Source organism: Oncorhynchus mykiss, chromosome 9 (assembly GCF_013265735.2).
Source record: "Oncorhynchus mykiss isolate Arlee chromosome 9, USDA_OmykA_1.1, whole genome shotgun sequence".
Lineage (NCBI taxonomy): Eukaryota > Metazoa > Chordata > Actinopteri > Salmoniformes > Salmonidae > Oncorhynchus > Oncorhynchus mykiss.
The window spans coordinates 13,562,691-13,585,510 of NC_048573.1; the positions used below are offsets into that span (position 1 = coordinate 13,562,691).

At 42.9% G+C, this 22,820-nt stretch overlaps 1 protein-coding gene across 2 annotated transcripts in view; it reads left to right on the forward strand.

Annotated features, from left to right (window-relative positions):
• LOC110531519 (calsequestrin-1) overlaps positions 1–22,820 on the forward strand; it is a 32,631-nt gene that overhangs the window by 3,316 nt on the left and 6,495 nt on the right. Inside the window, exons 2-9 of one of the 2 annotated variants that reach the window (XM_036989198.1) lie at positions 11,797–11,829; positions 13,530–13,623; positions 19,656–19,756; positions 19,993–20,104; positions 20,382–20,455; positions 21,273–21,403; positions 21,637–21,682; positions 21,801–21,855. In XM_036989198.1, the coding sequence (XP_036845093.1) occupies positions 11,797–11,829; positions 13,530–13,623; positions 19,656–19,756; positions 19,993–20,104; positions 20,382–20,455; positions 21,273–21,403; positions 21,637–21,682; positions 21,801–21,855 (646 nt within the window). The remainder of the gene's footprint in view (positions 1–11,796; positions 11,830–13,529; positions 13,624–19,655; positions 19,757–19,992; positions 20,105–20,381; positions 20,456–21,272; positions 21,404–21,636; positions 21,683–21,800; positions 21,856–22,820) is intronic. The other variant, XM_036989199.1, reaches the window with a different exon arrangement.

The following is a 22,820-nucleotide window of genomic DNA, read 5'->3' on the forward strand; positions in this document are numbered from 1 at the left end:
CTAACAACAGTGACTCATGCTAGCTAGCATTGCTGTACTTTACTAGGCTCAAACAACAATGACTAATGTAAGCTAAGCTAGCATTACTACCTTAAGTCATAGGGAACTGGTTGGCTCCATGGTGGATTCTATTGAGAATGTGTAGCATTGCTGCACTATGTGTAGTACTGGTGAGCTAGCATTTCTACACTACATTATGCCTAGGGAAGTGGTAGCTATGTGGTATTCTATAGAGAATATATTTGTCAGTGACTCATGACAGTTTAGCACACTACACTATGGTGGACTCTGTGTAGTTGGGTAAAGATAAGACGAAATGCCACATTGAGGCAACGTCGTCACATTGATTGATTTGGTTGAAATGACGTGGGAAACAACATTGATTCAACCAGTTTTTACCCAGTGGTTAGGTTAGGGGTAGCTGTACTTGAATTTGTAACATTCTACCCTGAAAGTATCTATGTCTGCCTGTCAGGGTATTTTAATGGTGCAATACATCTACTGGGTATACACATCCAAATCTCACAGGATTGCATCCAAAGTTAAAGACTTAATATGTTGAGTCCTCGCTAAGGCACCTAAGCATAGTAAAGTACCTGAGTAGCCTACAACATGGTTTTGCAGTGTACTTTCAGTTTCACTATGGGACTCTAAAGCCGTTATGTTGACCAGACCTCAGGGTTATACCCATGAAGAAGAACATGAAGAATGTTGGTATACCAGACATCAGATAACTCTGCAAACTTTACAGTGACTTTTCAGTCGTTGTCTGACTAACGCTCCTTGGACCTACATAGCCAATATTGGGCACCATTGCTCTACCACTGTTTGCAGGGTAGGGACTGTGAGCTAGGTCTATACCATGTATCTAAGGTGGGGAGACAGAGAGTGGTCGAGGTCTGGTCAGTAAAGGAATACTGTAACCCAAAGCCTGAGGAGTGCCTTGATTTATGCATCTAGGAATGTACTCGAAGCAGAAAGGTCAAGGGTCAACCTCATAGGCTGAATGGGATACTGGCTAAAGGGGGCAGCAGGACATCTGGTTCTTCATGTCATAGAAGGGGGACAGTGGGCAGTTAGGCTTTTATGGCTCAATGGCTTTCAAAAGAGGGGAATAGAGTGAACAAGAGATGCATCCACTGTAGTAAGGTCCACATGATACTGAAGTTTCCTTGGGTCAAGTTAGGGTGTAGTTTTATCTCTTCTATGGAACAGGACTGACCTGGCCTAACATGAAGTGGGACACTAAGGGGCAGCGGGCAGCTATAGGTTTTATGGGTCTATGTCTTTGAAAATATAAATGTACTTTATAGTTTGTATGAAAAGTAATTGGTACATGAGTTCACACGTGATACTGTATTTAACTTTGTCTCTGGTTTCAAACTGCAGTGTAGTTTTAACCCTCCTTTGGGACATGGATTGAGATATGGACTGAGATAGCCTGCAAACAGTGGGCTTACTGTCCCTACCCTATAAACAGTGAGCTCACAGTCCCTAACCTGTAAACAGTGAACATACAGCGCCTACCCTATAAGCAGTGAACTCACAGCGCCTACCCTATAAACAGTGAACTCACAGCACCTACCCAGCAAACAGTGAGCTCACAGTCCCTACTCTGCAAACATTAGTAGAGTATTGCGGCATCAACAGGCTGCAGTGAGTGCAGGCTTTTGCTCCAGCACAGCGCAAACATATTTAGTTCAACTAATTATTGTCCAGATCAGTTGCACTAGTTGAACACACAGTGGACATCCATAGCCACTATCGGCCACCCATGGACAATACCACATTACCTTGTTCGTCTACACATCTTCCTTGCATGACTAGCCACATCTTCTACAGTACCTTGTGGAGTAGACGATCTCTGTAGTATGGAGTTGAAAGGTCAGACTGTCATCATGGCAACCGTGTCACTCTTCATGGGGGGCCATGCCGTTTATGCAAAATAACATAATCACTGCTTGTTCATTAGGCAGCAGCGGGAACAACAAGAAGCTTCAGACTTTGATTACTGCAAGTTCTCACGAGAGTAACGATGTTATGCAAGCCTTACTGCTACTAACTAAGAAATGTAAAAACGTTTTAGAGCTGAGTAGAACATTTGGGGACGATTAAAATGCTACAAAGGATGAAGCAGCCTATGGTTAAGTTGTGCAGTGTTCTTGTGTGTCATAGTTTGCATTTCCTATACTCTGTTCCTTGTTCTGAAAAGTGATAATCAAACTTTTCTTTCAGTCCTGCTCTCTATTTCCTGACTGTTACAGTCCATACATACCTTTCCTCTGATGACACTTTGGAATTAACAGATCAACAGCACAACGTGGACCAGGTCCAGATCATAAGCTTAGTTAATGAGTGAATGAATTAGGAGCTCGTTGAAAGGATTTTCCAAAGCCTGGCGACTCTGTGCCAATCAGCCAGACTGGAGACCACAGCCAGCCAGCCGGCTAGAAGACCATAGCCTCTTTAACTCTGACCCTGACTGCAACAGACCCACTGGGCAAAAATTGGCAGAATCAATGTTGTTTCCATGTAATTTCAACAACAAAAAATCTATTTGATGACATTGAATCAACATGGAAAACTGATTGGATTTGCAAAATGTCATCAAAATAAGGGAATTTCATTTTTTTTTACCCAACAAAAAAAAGACAAATTGTTGTTGATTTCACTTTGAATTCACATTAGTTGACAACTCATCCAAATGTAAATCAAAACTAGACGTTGAAATGACGTCTGTGCCCAGTGGGCAGTGTCATCAGGCATGAACTGAGAGGGAAACGCTAGGCTATATCCTGTAGAGTTTATTCTGGTCATGACAAACTCCTGGTTCTAAAGATGGCCCTAGTCTTCGAGGAAAGGGCGCGAGGAGAGGAAGCTATTTAAGTTATTGAGACACATCCAAGTTAGGAGGACACATTCCGTCATCATCTCACAGCTCCAATGGTTGGGGTATGATGTCACGGGGATTGAAGAATACATTCACACAGAGATTTCTTTCTTTTTCTCAGTGTGTGTGTGTGTGTGTGAGAGTGTGTTTGATTCACCCCCACGTGACAACATGTGACAGGAGGGAAACAACTTTATGCACATCCTGTTATTTAGAATAAGCACAATCTAGAACTTCAACAACTACAGTTTCTCCTTGTGTGTGTGTTTGTGTGTATGTGTGTGTGTGTGTGTGTGTGTGTGTGAGACATCTCTTACCCAATGTTGATTCTACTGCGTTTCCACACCTTTCTAGGATATTAATAATTTCCAGACCTGAGTTCAAATACTATTCAAAATCAAAAACATTGAGTGTTTGCGGGACTATTCTATTGTTTCCTCTGCGACAGGCAAGCTCAATCATGTGCAGCTAAAGTAGTTGAAAATAGTATTTGAACCCAGGTCTAGAAATGTGTAATATACAGGAGAGGTATGGGAAAACATGTGGACAAATATCCTACCTTTGATGCTGTTACTGTACACCTTTCTGAGCAAGACGGACTCTGCACTAGAGAGATTTATTGCACATCAATCATTCGGATGACTATGCATTTGCGTGGGTATATGTAATGTATACAGCATATGATGTCAGAGACATTTAATGTGACATGAATATACTTTTGCATGAGAGTCAGGCTGTGTCCAAAATATCTAGGATTAAGTAGGTACTGTACATGGCATAGGTTACTATGCCTGCGTTAACACAGGCAGCCCAGTTCTGATATTATTTCTACCAATTGGTCTTTTGACCAATCACATCAGATCGTTTTACATCAGATCTTTTTTCAGAGCTGATCTGATTGGTCAAAAGACCAATTGATGAAAAATTAACATCATAATTGGGCGTCCTGTGTAAACGCAGCCTATGAGTCATAAAAAGATATGTGTGTATACTCTAACTCTGAACACGACTCTAACAGTAGATATGCAGTTTGTCAGTTTGTTGATGGTATGAACGTCTGTAGATCATCTATGGGGGACTATCTAAATAAGTGTGACCTAAATAGGTTGCATGGTATAGAAGGTTACTGTCAGTCATAGAACGATGTGTTTACTGTGCATTCCGTAAAGTATTCAGACCCCTTCACTTTTTCCAAATTTTGTTACGTTACAGACTTATTCTAAAATGTATTAAATCATATTTTTTTTCAATCTACACATACTACCCCATAGTGACAAAGTGAAAACATGTTTCTAGAAATGTATTTTAAAAAAACAACTGAAATATCACATTTTATCACACAATATCACACTTTACTCAGTACTTTATTGAATGACCTTTGGCAGCGATTACAACCTCTAGTCTTCTTGGTTATGACGCTACAAGCCTGGCACACCTGTATTTGGGGAGTTTCTTCCATTCTTCTCTACAGATCCTCTTAGACAAAAAGGCTCCAAAAGGGTTATTCGGCTGTCCCAACAGGATAACCCTTTTTGGTTCTAGGTAGAACCCTTTTTGGTTCCAGATAGAACCCTCTAGGCTACACCCCAGTCCTAGCGATTTATTTGGTCATTGCTACAAAAAACAACAGGATATTGGTGTCAGGCCCTTACGCAGTCTCCATCTTCTTCCATCCCAGCAACAGTCTGTTTTCCCCCTACACTACAGCACACAGCAGTTTTCTAACCTATCAGATAATCAGACTCCTATCCCCAGATTCTGGCAAAACACACACACACACACACACACACACACACACACACACACACACACACACACACACACACACACACACACACACACACACACACACACACACACACACACACACACACACACACACACACACACACACACACACTCACTGATTCTGCAGCGTTGGCTAGCTGCAGCCTGTAGCAGACAGCTATGCGGGTTTGATACTGTACTTGTCAGCAAGTCCCCAAAGCCTTGCCAAAATAGTCCCTGTTGAAGCGGCCGGCCGGCTGCTTTCTCTCTGTCTATGTCGGGCTAAATTTACCCAATGACACTGACATTTCACCCTTTAACACTTCCCCCAGTCTAGCCTATCTAGTCTGTTTAGGCCCACGTATTTAAGCTAGGAAGTTCTTCTGAGTGGTCTTGTATCAGAGATGATTTGGGTGCTATCACTGTCTTTTAGTTTTATTACATCCCCTTCTTGTTTCTCACTATTTCCTGTGTGGGTTTGCACTGAATCTGCCCCCTTCTGGAGATTACAGTATGGTACAGTTGATAGTTGTGACTACTAGGTTGCTGAGCTCTATAATTAACTTATGCTGTGTGCACTGGAATAGAGTTTCATTCTAGAATCATTCAGGACATTTTTGGGCCTCATCATTGCTGTCTGAACATCATATGTAGAATCGGAGGTAGAATTCAGAAGAATGTGGGACATCAAAGCCTTGGAATCTCTTTAATGTCTCAAAGAGAATACATTCCTGTTATTGTGCTTCTATGCGGGTCTGTTTATTGTGCTTCTATGAGGTGGATGATCACTGTTGTGTTCCTTTGAGGTGGATTTGACCTCGTTGAGGTTGTCGTTCCCAGATTTAGTCACAAGCGACAGGCAACGTGACACACTGTTGTTCCATTGTGTTTCTACTGGGAGGCTTAGAGAAGAGGCATACACACGTTGCTGTTGTGTTATAATAGTCTGTACTTCGTGTTGTGCCTAATGATTAATGAATGACCCTCCTCCCTCTCTGTAGGCGTACTGAATGTTGGAATGTATTTTTATATCTTATTCATAGGAGAGGTAATGTTAAGGCCGGGAAAGCACACACACACACACACACACACACACACACACACACACACACACACACACACACACACACACACACACACACACACACACACACACTGAAAGACAGGGGAGCAAAAAGCCTGGTTAAAGTTTAAAGTTATTTTATTTCTTGCTTTATAGATCGGAACTAGAGGGAGAGGCAAAAGTGGGGAAGTGTACGTTGTCATGGTTTTCACTTGCTGTTGTCATTGTTACTCTGAAGTATTAACATATATAAATACCTGTTTATTGGAGGATCATGTTGTAACATCTTGGGCCTAATATGTACACAGGATTGAGCACATTTTTATAGATATACAGTATACTACTGTACCATGGCTACTAATAGGAGCTGTAGTTATACAGTTAGTAGTATTGTATTGTCGGTTAAGGTCATGTGGTCAGGAAAAAACACCTAGTATTGTAGTATGGTTTACTGTGTGTTATTGTGCATCTTAGGCCTGTGTTCTGCCTCTTAAATACAGGCAGAATAGCCAGAATGAGGTACTCCAGGAGAATAGACCGTGTTTGATAAAGCTGTGCCACAAGGCCTCTCTTTGATAGATCTATCCTTCTTGGCTAACCAACCCCTGACGACTGCAGGGTGATGTGTGATGCGAGGAGGGTATTGGCTGGTTGGCTGGTTTGGTGTGTGACAAAGCTGCGATGGAGTTCATGTAGTGAGCATGAGTCACTCAACAATGGTGACAAACAGAGCTCCTTAACACTCCTCCAGACGCTGATCTTGGGTCAGTTTTGTATTTTCCCCTCTAATGGTTCATCGTAAGATTGAGGGAGGGGAAGCTGACCTTAGATCTGTACCTAGAGGAACCTTAACCCCGGAGCCCTCCAGCAGATACTGTAGTTTTGTTGGTGTTAAGTCTGATATGATTTAGAATTGATATTCAATGGCATGCAAAGCTAGGCTATTAAATGTGCATTCTGTAACTTTCAATTCATTTGATTCCCCCAGTGGAACTTAAACTGTGACTTAAAACTGACTTAAACTCTGGTTCAAACTGTGACTTAAAACTGACTTAAACTCTGATTCAAATTGTGACTTAAAACTGACTTAAACTCTGATTCAAACTGTTACTTAAAACGGACTTAAACTTTGATTAAAATTGTGACAAAACTGCCACTCAACTCTGACTTAATAAGTCACACCCACGTGTTGCCTTTAAACAAAGCTCTGCTGGCTCCTTTTGCTCAGCACGTTTAAATCTGTTGTTTGAATCTTTAATGCCCACCCAGTTATGTAACACATCGCTGTAGGCTGTAGGGATGTGTTCAGCATCAAACATACTGTACACACACACACACACACACACACACACATACTCAGACACACACTGGTATTTTACAGCTACATCCATGACTTATTTACACTATAGCTGGGAGTCGATGGGATAGAATTGGAAGGCCTTGTTATTCTGCATCCCTGGGCTCTTAGGGATGTCCTGGTGTGTCCAGCACAGTGTTAATTTTGTCAACAAAAATTGTCACTAAAATATTCGTGAAGCACTATTTTTCAGTGGCGAGACGACAACTGACTAAATAGACCCAGGAAAAACTATAACTAAATATTTTTCATTTCAGTTGACTTAAACGAGACCAGACTAAATTATCTCTGTGACTAAAATTAGACTCCGGCTCCGCCTTCGATTTATACACATCGCCCAGGCGACTTTCTTGTTTCAACTTGGCTAAGCAGTCACCACCAGCCTTCTAGTTAGCTAACTTTTGCCTGGTTAAGAAACATAAGCTGCTTTACAAAATTAAAAGCAATAGCAGCATTAAGTTTAATAGTAAAGCAACAATCTTCTTTACCAATACTTTGTGACACCATCTGGGGATTCTCTCTCTCTCTCTCTCTCTCTCTCTCTCTCTCTCTCTCTCTCTCTCTCTCTCTCTCTCCTACTCTCTCTCTCTCTCTCTCTCTCTCTCTCTCTCTCTCTCTCTCTCTCTCCTACTCTCTCTCTCTCTCTCTCTCTTTCTCTCTCTCTCTCTCTCACTCATTCTCTCTCTCTCTCTGCTTGTGTATGTCTGTTTGTTTTTTATGTAATGTGTAATATCTATTTAGGCTGAATTAGTAATTCACATGGCCAGATAATTCCTATATAATATTATTATTCTTAAATATATGTCTGCTGTTGAGAAGAGTATAGGATGTTATACAGAAAAATATGTTGGTAGGACCAGGCTATGTATGTTTGTTCACGTGGAAGTCAGTGAATATGTTTACTATGGGTTATTGAGGTGAAATGAAAGAGCATTTAGTTGACTAAAAAATGGCCCACTTTTCGTAATTTTGACAATAACTAGACTAAATCAGTATTTAATGATATTTTAGTAAAAATGACTAAGACTAGAGACTAAATCTAAAAAAAAGAGTGCCACACACACACACACACACACACACACACACACACACACACACACACACACACACACACACACACACACACACACACACACACACACACACGTGTCATGAGCGATTCACCACATCCCATGCTAGGATCGGTTCCTGTTGTGCTGTGACACGTTCTGTTTTTGCATCACTTGGGGAGAAAATCTCTAATTTAACAAGGCAGTCTTGCTATTGAGTTTCTTTGTGTATTAGCATACGGGGATTGAGTTGTGAACTCCTAACAGTTATTCAGTAGCTATGGGTAGAAATGTGACTCTTCGTTGTCCTGGGGTCTCATACAGACCTCAAATCTCTCTGCATCAAAACTAAGTGGTTTAATCATAACATTGGTGCAAGGAAAAAAATGGCTTTTGACACAAATGAGAAGTCGGTTGTGTTAGTAATTGTATCAGTTTGTCTTCTTCTTTCCTTCGGAACGGAGAGGTAGAAGGGATGGATGTAATAAGCATACACACAGTCATAAACACAGCCTCCTTCCTCGCCCTACCTAATTACACCAGGACAACCACAATATACTGGCGCTGTTAAGACCAAAAAACGATGCTATAATAACATCATGGAGGCCGTCAGACGTCCAATGAGCCTCTCCACTCTGTGAGTGACTCACTCAAATCAGATGTGACGCATACACAGACGGGTTGTGACTCATCAAACAACGAGCAGCGTTCAGTTCCCAGATCAGGTTTTCTTTACATCAAAGGTCAGCCACACAGCAAGGTTGAAGATAAACGATTCAGCTCCCAGATCAGTTTCAGCAAGGTTGAGTTGACCTGCTAGAACTACCGCTTTACTTTAACAATGGAGCTATTTTAATTTATGGACATGACGTTAATGCACGATTTACAGGAAACTAGGGATGTACTACCTCTTTGTTTCCCCTGTTTGCACTTAGACTGTCCTTCATTCACCCATAGAATATGAATGAGGATGCATTAATCTGATCCAAGATCTTAGGAGGAATTGTACCCCATCATTCATCAACAATATCAAATTGAGTGTCTCTACAAATGTATTATTATTATTACTGTTATTATTATTACTGTTATCATGATTCATGTTATTATTATTCATGTTATTATTATTACTGGCATTATTATTACTGGTATTATCATTATTACTTGTATTATTATTACTGTTATCATGATTCATGTTATTATTATTCATGTTATTATTATTACTGGCATTATTATTACTGGTATTATCATTATTACTTGTATTATTATTACTGTTATCATGATTCATGTTATTAATATTCATGTTATTATTATTACTGGCATTATTATTACTGGTATTATCATTATTACTTGTATTATTATTACTGTTATCATGATTCATGTTATTATTATTCATGTTATTATTATTACTGGCATTATTATTACTGGTATTATCATTATTACTTGTATTATTATTACTGTTATCATGATTCATGTTATTATTATTCATGTTATTATTATTACTGCCATTATTATTACTAGTATTATCATTATTACTTGTATTATTATTACTGTTATCATGATTCATGTTATTATTATTCATGTTATTATTATTACTGGCATTATTATTACTGGTATTATCATTATTACTTGTATTATTATTACTGGTATTATTATAAATGGTATTATCATTATTACTGGTATTATTATTACAAGTATTATTATTACTGGTATTATCATTATTACTGGTATTATTATTACTGGTATTATCATTATTACTGTTATTATTATTACTGTTATTATTATTAATGCTATTATTATTACTGATATTATCATTATTACTGTTATTGTTATTACTGTTATTATTATTAATGCTATTATTATTACTTATATTATAATTATTACTGTTATTTTTATTGATGTAATTATGATTACTATTATCATTATTATTGTTATTATTAACACTTTTATTATTATTACTGTTATTATCATTACTAGTATTATTGTTATTGGTATTATTATTGCTGGTATTATTATTATTATTACTGTTATTATTATTACTGTTATTATTATTGCTGTTATTATTATTACTGTTATTATTATTGCTGTTATTATTATTCATTATTATTATTGCTGTTATTGTCATTCTTACTGTTATTATTATTAATGTTATTATTATTACTGTTATTATTATTACTGTAGACAGACAGACAGACAGACAGACAGACAGCGAGAGAGAGAGCGAAAGTGATAGTCACAATGAATCAGATAGGAAATGCAAGTCAGAGAGAAACAGAAGTGACAGTGATTTCTCTGTGAGGAGATTATTGATAGTCTAACATATCAGAGATATAGGTGGAAATGATCAGATATGGCTAGATAGAAAGTTAGGAGATCAAATGGTCAACCTGTGGGAGGACGACTGGGCTGGCTAGTGGTTTACTATACAGCAGAACTGCATGTCATAATGGATCCTTTGTATGTTGCATAGCAAAATGTTCATTCAAAAAGTGTCTCAGAGTAGAAGTGTTGCTTCTAGATCAGGTCCCTCCTGTCTTATTTATTATTATCTAAAATGCCGTACTGATTCTAAATCAGTACTCCTACTTTAAAACTTATTGATGCACCTATCCCGTTAGCGGGATCATTTTCGTCAACATCCGCTGAATTGCAGAGCGCCAAATTCAAATTAAATTACTAAAAATATTTAATCTTCATGAAATCACAAGTGCTATATAGCAAGACACAGCTTAGCTTGTTGTTAATCCACTTGGAGTGTCAGATTTCTATTCTAATCTGACAATTATATGCATATTCTAGCTTCTGGGCCTGAGAAATAGGCCGTTTCATTTGGGTATGTTTTTCATCCAAACATCAAAATACTGCCCCCTACACTCAACAGGTTTTTAAGACACTTTGTGAATCTTTGTGGTTCAAAGAGCATTTGTGCTTATTCTAATGTCTGAACTCCGACCTCCATTGAAGTTAGATTGTTCTGTACTCTGCCTCTTGACCCGTCACCATCTCTGTGTTCTATGGACTGTCCTGTATAGTGGAAGTATTCTACATTCTATTCACTGTCCTGTGATGTCATGACTCTGTCCGTATGTCTTAATATCCATATTCATGATACTAACATAATATGTTTTATGATGACGTAATGAAATCGGCAAGTAATCCCACTGGGCACACACTGGTTGAGTCAACGTTGTTGCCACGTCATTTCCACGAAATCACGTTGAACCAACATGGAATAGATGTTTAAGTGAAGTCTGTGCCCAGTGGGATATTAGTGAATAGTATATATTTACTATAAAGTAAAAAGTAATATAGTGACAATGCACTCTACATGAATATGGATATTGGGACACATACACTATGTTATGCTTTGTTCACTGTCCTTGGTCCATTTGTTTACTATCCTTTGTTTACCATCCCTTGTTTACTGTCCCTTGTTTACTCAGTCTTGTAGTGGTTATACAATCAATCAAAGACGCATTGTCAACAACGCACATTTTAAAGGCAATTTCTCCGGTCTTTCGTGGAGATTGCATTCATGGTAACTCTGCGGATGTTGGCTCAAGCATAAATTACCTTAAGAGTCTAGAGCGGTGCTCTTGTCATCAATGCACCTTTGATTGAATCCCGGACTACGCGTCAATGTCCTGTGCTAAAGCATAACTTCTCTCTACAGTTACTCACCAGTCCAGCTGCCCTGACGTTCCAGGTATGTCCAGGCCTTCGAACCAGCCCTCAACAAAGCTGCTGCCCTACAGCAAAACCCTCAGCAGCTTGCTCTATCGCAGCGTCCCAAATGGCACTATATTCCCTATGGGCTCTGTTCAAAAGTAGTGCACTATACAGGGAATAGGGTGCCATTTGGGAAGCAGACTATTACTGCTTCTCTGTACTACAGCAGTGAAAGTAATGTTGCAAATAAAGGTCACCGAAACAACAAAACAAATGGAAACAGTCTACAGTCTAACCCCTTTATCCTTTCATTCATTCATTCAATCATTCATTCATCCTTTCAACAATTTCATGCAAAACATAGATGCTGGCCCAAAGCAATTGCTTGGCACGAGAGCAGGACTTGTCACACTGGCTTTATTGTAAACCGGATTGAGCCACATAACGTTGGCCTTCTTGTTTTGTCGCCCATCTTGGTTTGGTGCTATCCGGGAATGGTCCGTGCTATCTGGGATCCTGGGGACTTCCCAACCCCATTTGAAGTTGACATTTAAAATGGGGTAGGTAAGGGTTGTGGTCAGGGTTTAGGATAAGGCCGTCCCAAGGATACCAGGTAGCACAGTCCAAACCAAAATGGATCTCAGGGCTGTTGTTATGGCTGAGGTGGAGTTGAGGCTGGGACCGAACCGTGACCTGGCTATGGTGGATGTTGCCTAGCTTGACTGTGTGGGCTGGACATATCAATGGATATTCCTTGATGGATAGTGCCTGCTTTTGAATGATACCCATTCTGTAGACATTTGTAATTAAGACATTTGTAATTATTTGATTCTTAGACATCAATTGGAGTACAATGTTTTTTTTACTGATATTTTGTTCCATGTACTGCCATAGACTGCTATAAAATGAGAACAAAGTATGTGTGTTTGTGCATCTGTGTGTGTGGGAGTGTGTGTGTGTTTGTGTGTGTCTTTGCAAGTAGGTGTTAGTGAGCGTGTGTATGTAAGTTTACTCTCACAAAGCGTGAGCCCTTCTCCTTTTCCACCAGTCCACTGCACCTGTCGTGACCACGTCTCTTCCTGATGACACACTAGGAACATGCCCCCCCTTCTCTTCTCTCTCTGACCTCTCATTCGCTGGGCTAACTATCCATCAATAGGTCCAGTTTCACACAGATTTAGAAAGTGCAAGGCAGCGCTCTAAGGCTTTTGCTTTTAAGGCCTTGAAAGAGGGAGGAAATGCTGTGGTTGGGGGTGTGAGTGCTTACAGAGTATGTGGGAAATATATTTTCCATGCAGTCCATTGGAGTGCAATGTGGTCATATGTGTCTAGGACTGGAGTGCTGAGCACCTCATTCCTGAGGTATGGCACATCTATTAACATAGGGGGGGCATACACATATCTTTTCCGTTCTAAGTCAACCCCCTGTCCCTTTAGGCAGTTGTGTAGATCTGAAATGATTGGATAGGTTAATGATTGGATAAGCAATATGTTGAAAATGTCACCTAGCCTATCAGAGGACACAGTTGAGCTATAGCGATATTGCTGATACCTGTCAGATCCATTCAAGGTTGTTCAAATAAGTAAGATCTAGAAATCCAAAAATGGAGCGTAAAACAGACGCTAGGATGCTAGGGTCCATGTGCTCTGATACAGCTCCATCTCCTTCCTTTCTTTCTTTCTTTCTTTCTTTCTTTATTTCTTTCTTTCTTTCTCTCTTCTCTCTCTTCTCTGTAGCTTGCAGCCCAGGTTCTTGATGATATCGATGATGAAGACATTGGATTTGGTCTTGTGGATGAGAAGAAGGACCTCTCTGTCGCCAAGAAGCTGGGTAAAAGCTCACTCATCTCTTGACCCCCTTTTCATCATCGATTAAACCTCAGTCTTTCTGTCTGACTTCACATAGAATCCTGATCTCTCCTGCCCTCTTCTGCCCGAGGTGTGGTATCTTTCCTGTTGAAATACATGAGAGCAGTGATATTCAAATCTCTCCTCGGGACCCCCAGACATTTCACAATTTTGTTGTAGCCCTGAACTAACTCAAATGATTCACAGCCAGTGCCTAGTGAAAGTCTAGACACCCCTCGCACACTCTTCACATTTTGCTATCTTAATATTAAATGTAAAAAGGGATTACATTAGATGTTTTTCCTGCTGTTCTAGACAACCTACTCCACATTTTGAAAGTGAAAGAAAAATTATAGAAAATGTTCTTAATTAATCAAATATGAAGATGTTTTGATTGCGTATGTCTTCACACAACAATGTGACACACAACTTGTTGGAAGCACGTTTGGCAGACAATTACAGCTGTGAATCATTTTGAATAAGATTCTACAAACTTTGCACAACTCTTAAAGCAACATGCTCAGACAATTTGGTTGGGAGTCATTGATGGACAGCAATATTCAAAGCTTGTCTCTGAGTTCCTGACTGACTCGACCATTCAGAAACACTCAACACATATTACTCAACACATGAGCTTTGGAATTAACATTAAAATGTTGTGTAATTGTCCCGTTGAAAATAAAAACTCCATCCCAGGGTTAGATTTTAGGGAGGTTTTCCCTCTAACCGTTTACCTGGGGTTTGCTCATTTTTATTTTGATCCTGACAAACTCCCCAGCTCCTGCAAGTGACAAGCATAAAAAATAATATGATGCTGCCACCATTCAAAATACAGAGGGTTTCACTCTGTGTAGTGTTGTATTGGATTGGACCCAAACCTATTTTCAAGTTTAAACTAAATATAATAGCAGACCTACAGTAGTAGACGTACAGTTGTAGACTTACAGTAGTAGACCTACAGACACATAAAAGCCTCGTTATAAATTGGGTGGTTCGAGCCCTGAATGCTAATTGGCTGACCGCCGTGGTATATCATATCGTATACCACGGGTTTGACAAAACATATATTTGTACTGCTCTAATTACTTTGGTAACAAGTTTATAATAGCAATACGACACCTCGGGTTTGTGATATATGGCCAATATACCATGGCTAAGGACTGTGTCCTGGCACCCCACTTTGCGTTGTGCCTAACAACAGCCCGTGGCAGTCGTATATTGGCCATATATCACACCCCCTCGGGCCTTATTGCTTCAGTATCCCCCTCAGTACATCATTCAGCCACCAGAGAGCTGTAGTGGTCAACAAACATTCCTCACAGAGAGATCTGAGTCTCACTTTCAGTTTCTAAATGACTTGCAGCTCTCTGTATCTTTGTCCTTATAATACCATGTAATATTTTATGCTTATCTCGTACTGTCACTGCCTTGAACAAATACATGTCTAAAGTTCAGTCCCTACACACCTGATTCCACTAATCAAAGGTTTGCCGATGGGCAAAAAAAGATTGAAAAGAAACCATTGCATTTACAGTAGGCAGAACTCTGGACCCAATCTAGTAACTGTGTAAGATATCTTTATAACACAGAACATATTATATGGGAAGGGCAGAGTTTTTCAAACAAGGAATAAAATCTGTCCTAGTTCTGGTTAGGAAAGGTTATTGTCATGTTACATGTTCAGGAAGAAGTCAGGGCTCTACAGCCTAGACACGTACAAGCTTCACTATCACCCTCAGTAGATCATTCAGCCACCAGAGAGAGCTGTAGTTGTCCAGCAACATTCCTTGCAGAGATCTGAGTTTCACACTCAGTTTCTAACTGAAAAAACATTCCTTTGCAGAGATCTGATTATTTCACACTTTCATTTTCTAACTGACTTGCAGCTCCCTCTGTCTAATACAGACACCCTTATCTTGTACTGTCACTGCCATGGAAGAAAAAAAAGTTATAGGTGGCTCAGTCACCGGTATGCAATTAAACAACTAAAGCATTCTACTTCAGGAGGGAGTAACTCACTTTATGTTCATACTGTGCAGATAAAATAATACATTATTTTACAGGTGAGAAGAATGTCTTGTTACCAATTTACTTGCCCATCCCTTCCCTAGCCCCATCCCTTCTCTAGCCCCCATCCCCTCCCTAGCCCCATCCCATCCCCTCCCTAGCACCATCCCATCCCTTACCTAGCCCCATCCCTTCTCTAGCCCCATCCCTTCCCTAGTCCCATCCCTTACCTAGTCCCATCCCTTCCCTAGCCCCTATCTCCTAGCCCCTAGCCAGAGTCTCTAACATGTCCCCCTAAATCCTCAACCCTAAGTATATTTTCTAACCTGTCCCCTAAACCATAACCCCTAACCAGAGTTCCTAGCATGTCCCCTAAACCCTAGATCCTAAGTAAAGATCTTAATCTGTCCTCTAGACCTTAAGTAGAGTTCCAAACCTGTCCTCTAAACCCTAGTTCCCAGAGTTTCTAACCTGCCCCATCCCTTCCCTAGCCTCTAGCCCCATCCCTTGCCTATTACCTAGCCCCCATCCCTTCCCTAGCCTCTAGCCCCATCCCTTGCCTATTACCTAGCCCCCATCCCTTCCCTAGCCCCATCCCTTCCCTATTCCCATCCCTTACCTATACCTAGCCCCATCCCTTCCATAGTCCCCATCCCTTTTCTAGCCCCAATCCTTTCCCTAGCCCCCATCATTTCCCTAGCCTCATCCCTTCCCTAGCCCCATCCCTTCCCTAGCTCCATCCCTTACCTATACCTAGCACCATCCCTTCCGTAGCCCCCATCCCTTCCTAAGTCCCATCCCTTTCCTAGCCCCATCCCTTACCTATTACCTAGCCCCCATCCCTTCCTAAGTCCCATCCCTTTCCTAGCCCCATCCCTTACCTATTACCTAGCCCCCATCCCTTCCGTAGACCCCATTCCTTCCTAAGCCCCATCCCTTCCCTAGCCCAGATCCCTTCCTAGCCCCATCCCTTCCCTAGCCCCATCTCTTACCTAGCCCCATCCTTTCCGTAGCCCCTAGCCCCATCCCATCCCTTCCCTAGCCCCTTCCCTAGCCCCATCCCTTACCTAGCCCCATCCCTTACCTAGCCCCATCCCTTATCTAGCCCCATCCTTTCTCTAGCCCCCATCCCCCCATAGGCCCATCCCTTACCTAGCCCCATCCCTTATTTAGCCCCATCCCTTCTCTAGTCCCCACCTCTATCCTAGCCCCATCCCTTCCCTAGCCCCCATCCCCTTACCTAGCCCCTTCCCTAGCCCCATCCCCATCCTAGCCCCTTTACATCCCTTCCCTACCCCCATCCCTTCTCTAGCCCCCATCCCCTCCCTAGCCCCATCCCTTCCCTAGTCCCATCCCTTACCTAGCCACATCCCTTCCCTAGCCCCATCCCTTCTCTAGCCCCATCCCTTCCCTATCCCCATCCCTTCCCTAGCCCCATCCCTTCTCTAGCCCCATCCCTTCCCTAGTCCCATCCCTTAACTAGCCCCCTCCCTTCCCTAGCCCAAATCCTTTACCTAGCCCCATCCCTTACCTAGCCCCATCCCTTACCTGTCCCCTTCCCTATAGTCCCTAGCCCCATCCCTTCCGTAGTCCCCATTCCTTCCTAAGCCCCTTCCCTAGCCCGCATCCCTCCCTAGCCCCATCCCTTCCCCATCCCCTTCCCTAGCCCCTAGCCCCATCTCCTACCTAGCCCCATCCCTTCCCTAGCACCTTCCCTATCCCCTAGCCCCATCCCTACCTAGACCCATCCCTTCTCTAGCCCCATCCTTTCTCTAGCCCCCATCCCCTCCCTAGCCCCATCCCTTCATTAGCCCCTTCCCTAGCCCATAGCCCCATCTCGTATCTAGCCCCATCCCTTATCTAGCCCCATCCCTTCTCTAGTCGCCACCTCTTCCCTAGCCCCATCCCTTCCCTAGCCCCATCCCTTCCCTAGCCCCTAGCCCCCATCCCCTCCCTAGCCCCATCCCATCCCTTCCCTAGTCCCATCCCTTCTCTAGCCCCCATCCCCATCCTAGCCCCATTCCATCCCTTACCTAGCCCCATCCTTTCCCTAGCCATCTCCCTTACCTAGCCCCATCCTTTCCCTATCCCCATCCCTTCCCTGGCCCCATCCCTTCTCTAGCCCCATCCCTTCCTTAGTCCCATCCCTTACCTAGCCCCATCCCTTCTCTAGCCCCATCCCTTCCTTAGTCCTATCCCTTCATAGCCCCCTCCCTTCCCTAGCCCTATCCTTTCCCTAGCCCCATCCCTTACCTAGCCCCACCCCTTACATAGCCCCCTCCCTTACAAAAACCCCTCCCCTCCCTAGCCCCTCCCTTCCCTAGCCCCATGCCTTACCTAGCCCCATCCCTCCCTAGCCCCATCCCTTCCCCATCCCCTTCCCTAGCCCCTAGCCCCATCTCCTACCTAGCCCCATCCCTTCCCTAGCCCCTTCCCTATCCCCTAGCCCCATCCCTACCTAGACCCATCCCTTCTCTAGCCCCATCCTTTCTCTAGCCCCCATCCCCTCCCTAGCCCCATCCCTTCATTAGCCCCTTCCCTAGCCCATAGCCCCATCTCTTATCTAGCCCCATCCCTTATCTAGCCCCATCCCTTCTCTAGTCGCCACCTCTTCCCTAGCCCCATCCCTTCCCTAGCCCCATCCCTTCCCTAGCCCCTAGCCCCCATCCCCTCCCTAGCCCCATCCCATCCCTTCCCTAGTCCCATCCCTTCTCTAGCCCCCATCCCCATCCTAGCCCCATTCCATCCCTTACCTAGCCCCATCCTTTCCCTAGCCATCTCCCTTACCTAGCCCCATCCTTTCCCTATCCCCATCCCTTCCCTGGCCCCATCCCTTCTCTAGCCCCATCCCTTCCTTAGTCCCATCCCTTACCTAGCCCCATCCCTTCTCTAGCCCCATCCCTTCCTTAGTCCTATCCCTTCATAGCCCCCTCCCTTCCCTAGCCCTATCCTTTCCCTAGCCCCATCCCTTACCTAGCCCCACCCCTTACATAGCCCCCTCCCTTACAAAAACCCATCCCCTCCCTAGCCCCTCCCTTCCCTAGCCCCATGCCTTACCTAGCCCCATCCCTCCCTAGCCCCATCCCTTCCCCATCCCCTTCCCTAGCCCCTAGCCCCATCTCCTACCTAGCCCCATCCCTTCCCTAGCCCCTTCCCTATCCCCTAGCCCCATCCCTACCTAGACCCATCCCTTCTCTAGCCCCATCCTTTCTCTAGCCCCCATCCCCTCCCTAGCCCCATCCCTTCATTAGCCCCTTCCCTAGCCCATAGCCCCATCTCTTATCTAGCCCCATCCCTTATCTAGCCCCATCCCTTCTCTAGTCTCTTCCCTAGCCCCATCCCTTCCCTAGCCCCATCCCTTCCCTAGCCCCTCCCTAGCCCCTAGCCCCCATCCCCTCCCTAGCCCCATCCCATCCCTTCCCTAGTCCCATCCCTTCTCTAGCCCCCATCCCCATCCTAGCCCCATTCCATCCCTTACCTAGCCCCATCCTTTCCCTAGCCCTCTCCCTTTCCTAGCCCCATCCTTTCCCTATCCCCATCCCTTACTTAGCCCCATCCCTTCTCTAGCCCCATCCCTTCCTTAGTCCCATCCCTTACCTAGCCCCATCCCTTACCTAGCCCCATCCCTTCTCTAGCCCCATCCCTTCCTTAGTCCCATCCCTTCATAGCCCCCTCCCTTCCCTAGCCCTATCCTACCCTAGCCCCATCCCTTACCTAGCCCCATCCCTTACATAGCCCCTCCCTTCCCTAGCCCCATGCCTTACCTAGCCCCATCCCTTCCCTAGCCCTCTCCCTTCCCTAGCCCCCAACCTTCCCTAGCCCTATCCCTCTCCTAGCCCCCTCCCTTACCTAGCCCCATCCCTTCCCTAGTCCCCTCCCTTACCTAGCCCCATCCCTTCCCTAGTCCCCTCCCTTACCTAGCCCCATCCCTTCCCTAGCCCCCTCCCTTCCCTAGCCCCCTCCCTAGCCCCTAAACAGCATCTCTAACCTGTCCAAATCCCTCCTCAGGTCTGGACGAGGTGGAGAGCATCTACATCTTTATTGATAATGAGATCATTGAGTATGACGGTGAGCTGGCCGCTGACACCCTAGTGGAGTTCCTCTACGACGTGAGTAACTGTTATAACATTACATAGTCATTTAGTTGTCGTGCCACCTCATTTTGCTCTCAGTCATTTGGTTGTAACTTCACTTTAACGTGTTTTTATTACTGTGTAAACACTCTCGGAAGTGTAGTCTATTAACAGGTAAAAAAAGGATCGAAAAAATAAGGCCAGTAAAATCTTTCTCGACCTTCTAAAATCTTCTCTTCTAATCTCTTCTCCCTCATGCAATCTCTGTCCAGGTGATTGAGGACCCCGTGGAGATAATTGATAATGAGCGTGAGCTGAAGGGCTTCCACAACATTGACGAGGACATCAAGCTGGTCGGCTACTTCAAGAGTGAAAAATCGCCCCGTAAGTACAGCCAACAAACTCTGTGGGAAAGAACAGAGAAATCATGACTGAAATTACTAGCCTAGTCCCAGATGTGTTTGTGCTGTCATGCCAACTCCTATGCTCATTGTCACTGAATTGGCACAAAAAGATCTGGGATCAGGCTAATGAGTTGCTAGTCACAACTATTTCTGTGAGCCACATGCAGGTATTCTATGCCTGAATTCTGACAATTTTGTCAATCAAGTATGTCAATGACAATATCACATTAGGTTAATGTTATTTTTCTCTTTTACAGACTTCATTGAGTATGACGATGCTGCCGAGGAGTTCCATCCATTCATCAAGTTCTTCGCCACCTTTGACCCCAAGGTACGGAACCACAGAGCGTAAAATTAGAGTTGACTATTGTTAGGGCCGATTTGGACATATTTGTACGGACATGGAGCTCCATGTATATTTATGTAAATATATTAAATATTAATGTATATGATGAAATATTAGGTACGTACCTTTTATGATTTATATTTACCTGATTGAGATATATTAATTTGTTAGTGTAACTCAGTTTTTGGACCCCTCCTCTTGCCCATTCATTGTATTGTGGTAAGTGTGTTAGGATAAAGGCAGGAAGTTGAGTCCTTGCTAGATGCGGGACCGGTATAGTTTTTTGACCATACAGACATACATACAGGTCATAATATGTATTTTCCATATTAAGTAATCTATGCTTTAAGTTGATTGGAGAATAATGTATTTGTTAGATATAAGAAGAATAAACTTTTTTGTTGCACCATATCCCTGGATGTCATTGAATGTTTGGCCGTTTGGGAACCTTCAGTGTGGACTGTATGCGTACCAAACAACCCCGCTTCAGGCTTGGGCAGTGGCTATGGTAAAAAGGAAAGGAAGCCACTACAACTATATTCTAAACTCCATTCTGGAATATTTCCATTGTCCCCAATGCAGACCAACTGTCTATACAGTGTACCATTTTTAGTAGTTTTAACTTGAAAAGATAAGTTACTGCGCTACCTTGAAGTGTTAAGTCAACTTAGGAAATCAAGTTTAGTCCACAAAACATAATATTAGTTACATTGCAAATACTTTAATTCAAAATGTTAATTCATCTTTTCATGTTGAAACAAGATTTCTGATAGCCAAATGAATGTTCTTTGTCCATATCCAGATTGCCAAGAAGCTGAATATGAAGTTGAACGAGGTTGACTTCTACGAGCCCTTCATGGAGGAACCAGTGACCATCCCAGGAAAGCCGTACACTGAGGCTGAGCTTGTAGACTACATTGAGGAACATGACAGGTGAGTTAGGGTCTGCAGTTCAGCTGAACTACAATCAGAAAAAAACTACAGCCAGAAGGCCTATACTATGTTATGTAGACAAAGTGTGGTTCAAACGACATTACTTCTTTTCCCAAGCCACTGTGCTCTTGCTTCAGCCTTTCCTTGCTTGCTCTTTTGGGTCTAGGCCGTGTTACTGTGAATGCACTCTATGACTGCCGATGTAAAAGGGCTTGATATCATTCTCATTCCAGGCCCACTCTGAGGAAGCTCGAGCCCCACAGCATGTACGAGACCTGGGTAAGATTTATTCACTCACTATTAAAACATTTAGAAAGCGGAACTGTCCGGTGGGCCTATTTCTCATGGAGATGTACAGTAGGCCTGAGTCGCGTTCCTTCTTTCCTACTTCCTTTAGGAAGATGACATTGATGGAGAGCACATTGTAGCCTTCGCTGAGGAGGATGACCCTGGTATGTACAGTGCACTAGTCCAAAGCAATGTTTCACTATATATTTTTTCTTATATTTACCATTTACTCTATATATATACACTACAGTATATATATATATATATATATATATATATATATATATATATACAGTGCCTTGCGAAAGTGTTCGGCCCCCTTGAACTTTGCAACCTTTTGCCACATTTCAGGCTTCAAACATAAAGATATAAAACTGTATTTTTTTGTGAAGAATCAACAACAAGTGGGACACAATCATGAAGTGGAACGACATTTATTGGATATTTCAAACTTTTTTAACAAATCAAAAACTGAGAAATTGGGCGTGCAAAATTATTCAGCCCCCTTAAGTTAATACTTTGTAGCGCCACCTTTTGCTGCGATTACAGCTGTAAGTCGCTTGGGGTATGTCTCTATCAGTTTTGCACATCGAGAGACTGACATTTTTTCCCATTCCTCCTTGCAAAACAGCTCGAGCTCAGTGAGGTTGGATGGAGAGCATTTGTGAACAGCAGTTTTCAGTTCTTTCCACAGATTCTCGATTGGATTCAGGTCTGGACTTTGACTTGGCCATTCTAACACCTGGATATGTTTATTTTTGAACCATTCCATTGTAGATTTTGCTTTATGTTTTGGATCATTGTCTTGTTGGAAGACAAATCTCCATCCCAGTCTCAGGTCTTTTGCAGACTCCATCAGGTTTTCTTCCAGAATGGTCCTGTATTTGGCTCCATCCATCTTCCCATCAATTTTAACCATCTTCCCTGTCCCTGCTGAAGAAAAGCAGGCCCAAACCATGGTGCTGCCACCACCATGTTTGACAGTGGGGATGGTGTGTTCAGCTGTGTTGCTTTTACGCCAAACATAACGTTTTGCATTGTTGCCAAAAAGTTCAATTTTGGTTTCATCTGACCAGAGCACCTTCTTCCACATGTTTGGTGTGTCTCCCAGGTGGCTTGTGGCAAACTT